The sequence below is a fragment of the Branchiostoma lanceolatum genome, chromosome 2, assembly GCF_035083965.1.
Source record: "Branchiostoma lanceolatum isolate klBraLanc5 chromosome 2, klBraLanc5.hap2, whole genome shotgun sequence".
In the NCBI taxonomy this organism is placed as follows: Eukaryota; Metazoa; Chordata; class Leptocardii; order Amphioxiformes; family Branchiostomatidae; genus Branchiostoma; species Branchiostoma lanceolatum.
The window spans coordinates 13,967,690-13,969,101 of record NC_089723.1 but is presented as its reverse complement, the minus strand read 5'-3'; the positions used below and the strand labels follow the sequence as shown (position 1 = coordinate 13,969,101).

Below are 1,412 nucleotides of genomic sequence, written 5' to 3'. Positions count from 1 at the left end.
CACATTTTCCCTCGGAGACACTTGCATCAAATCTGTGAATAATCATAAGTATATAGGTGATTCTTTGACATCAGCCATATCCTGGAGTAAACATATTACACAGATGGTTGCGAAAGGTTCTAAAAAGAGTTCAATATAACAGTTTAAACTTTAAGTTTAAACGAAAAAGTATTTATAAGTCATTCATTCGAACCTCTTTAGAATATGCCAATGTTGAATGGGTCAAATGTTCAGTTTTTAATTCAAGACTGATTGAGTGGGCGCAGTATGAATGTCCCCTCACATTATCTGGTGATGTCAGAGGATCATCGTATTATTCTCTTTATTCTCTTGACTGAGAAACGTTATCCAATCGTCGATATATTCATTCTCTTGAAGAAAGATCCTGCTGTTCGCCGATAACGCACCAAGCCACCCAAACATCAGCCTCCAGAACATCCAGTTGAAGTTTTTCCCCCCCAACACGACCAGCAGACTCCAGCCTATGGACCAGGGTATCATACAGACTGTGAAGCTGAAGTATCGCAAGCTTCAGCTAAACAAGATCCTGACGGTGCTGCAGGAAGACAAGGAGATCACCGGGATCGACATCGCTAAGAAGATAACCGTCCTAGACGCCATCCTGTGGATCGGCAAGGCCTGGAGAGAGACGACCCCGGTGACGATCGGGAAGGCGGGCTTGACCACTTCCAGTCTTGGTAAGTCGAAGTTTACTTGAATCTTTTCTTGTACAATTTCAGCTACATTTTAAGCTATTGCAAGCTGCGTTTTTTGTTTTGTTTCTAATGTGTCTTACTATCACTTTTCCATCCATTTTTATCAACACACGACCGATATTACAAGACTGAGCATGAACCTAAAACTTTTTCCTTTGTGTTGCACAGTTGCCACCCAGGAAGAGGCTGAAGTTGAGCCAGAGAGCACCGACATTGAGGCGTCGGCCCAGGACTTGTTCGGGTGCGGCGTCGCTGAGCTGGCAGCCATTGACAACGATCTGGCCACCTGCGACACCACCGGGATTGACTGGAGCCAGACAGCCTCAGCCATCCTACAGCAGCTGGATGAGAACAACTCAGAGGAGTAGGAGGATGACGACGACGATGAGGAGGACAATGAAGCAGATGAGGTTAAGAACTTTTCCCTGTTCATGGAGTGTTTGGGCAAAATGAAACGGTTCTGTTTGAAAGAAGGGTTCGGGGAGGGACTGGATATGTATATACGTGTATGAATAAAGACTGTATCTCAGTGGAAACTGAAAGTCTTGTGTCACTTATTGCTTGTGGTCAAATGCCACCACCTGGACATAGTGGTCAAATTTGCTCAGTCCCTTGAGTGACCACTATAGACAGGTTAAACTGTATTTCATAACATTGCCAATGGCCAAGCTCGGCAGTATTTGAAACTTTATTCTT

General features: G+C 44.4%; 1 protein-coding gene across 1 annotated transcript; it reads left to right on the top strand.

The window, feature by feature from the left end:
- The first annotated feature begins 380 nt into the window (after window positions 1–380).
- On the top strand, window positions 381–1,206 carry LOC136427536 (tigger transposable element-derived protein 4-like). Its single transcript, XM_066416496.1, has 2 exons — window positions 381–698; window positions 885–1,206. The coding sequence occupies exons 1-2, from the start codon at window positions 485–487 to the stop codon at window positions 1,082–1,084; spliced, it is 414 nt and encodes a 137-aa protein (XP_066272593.1). The 5' UTR covers window positions 381–484; the 3' UTR covers window positions 1,085–1,206.
- Window positions 1,207–1,412: the final 206 nt, after the last annotated feature.

Bases quoted from the DNA above. Each gene is read 5' to 3' on its own strand.
- LOC136427536 (XM_066416496.1), top strand. From the start codon at position 485: ATGGACCAGGGTATCATACAGACTGTGAAGCTGAAGTATCGCAAGCTT. The intron at 699-884 runs GTAAGTCGAAGT...TGTGTTGCACAG, and splicing joins CTTGACCACTTCCAGTCTTG to TTGCCACCCAGGAAGAGGCT.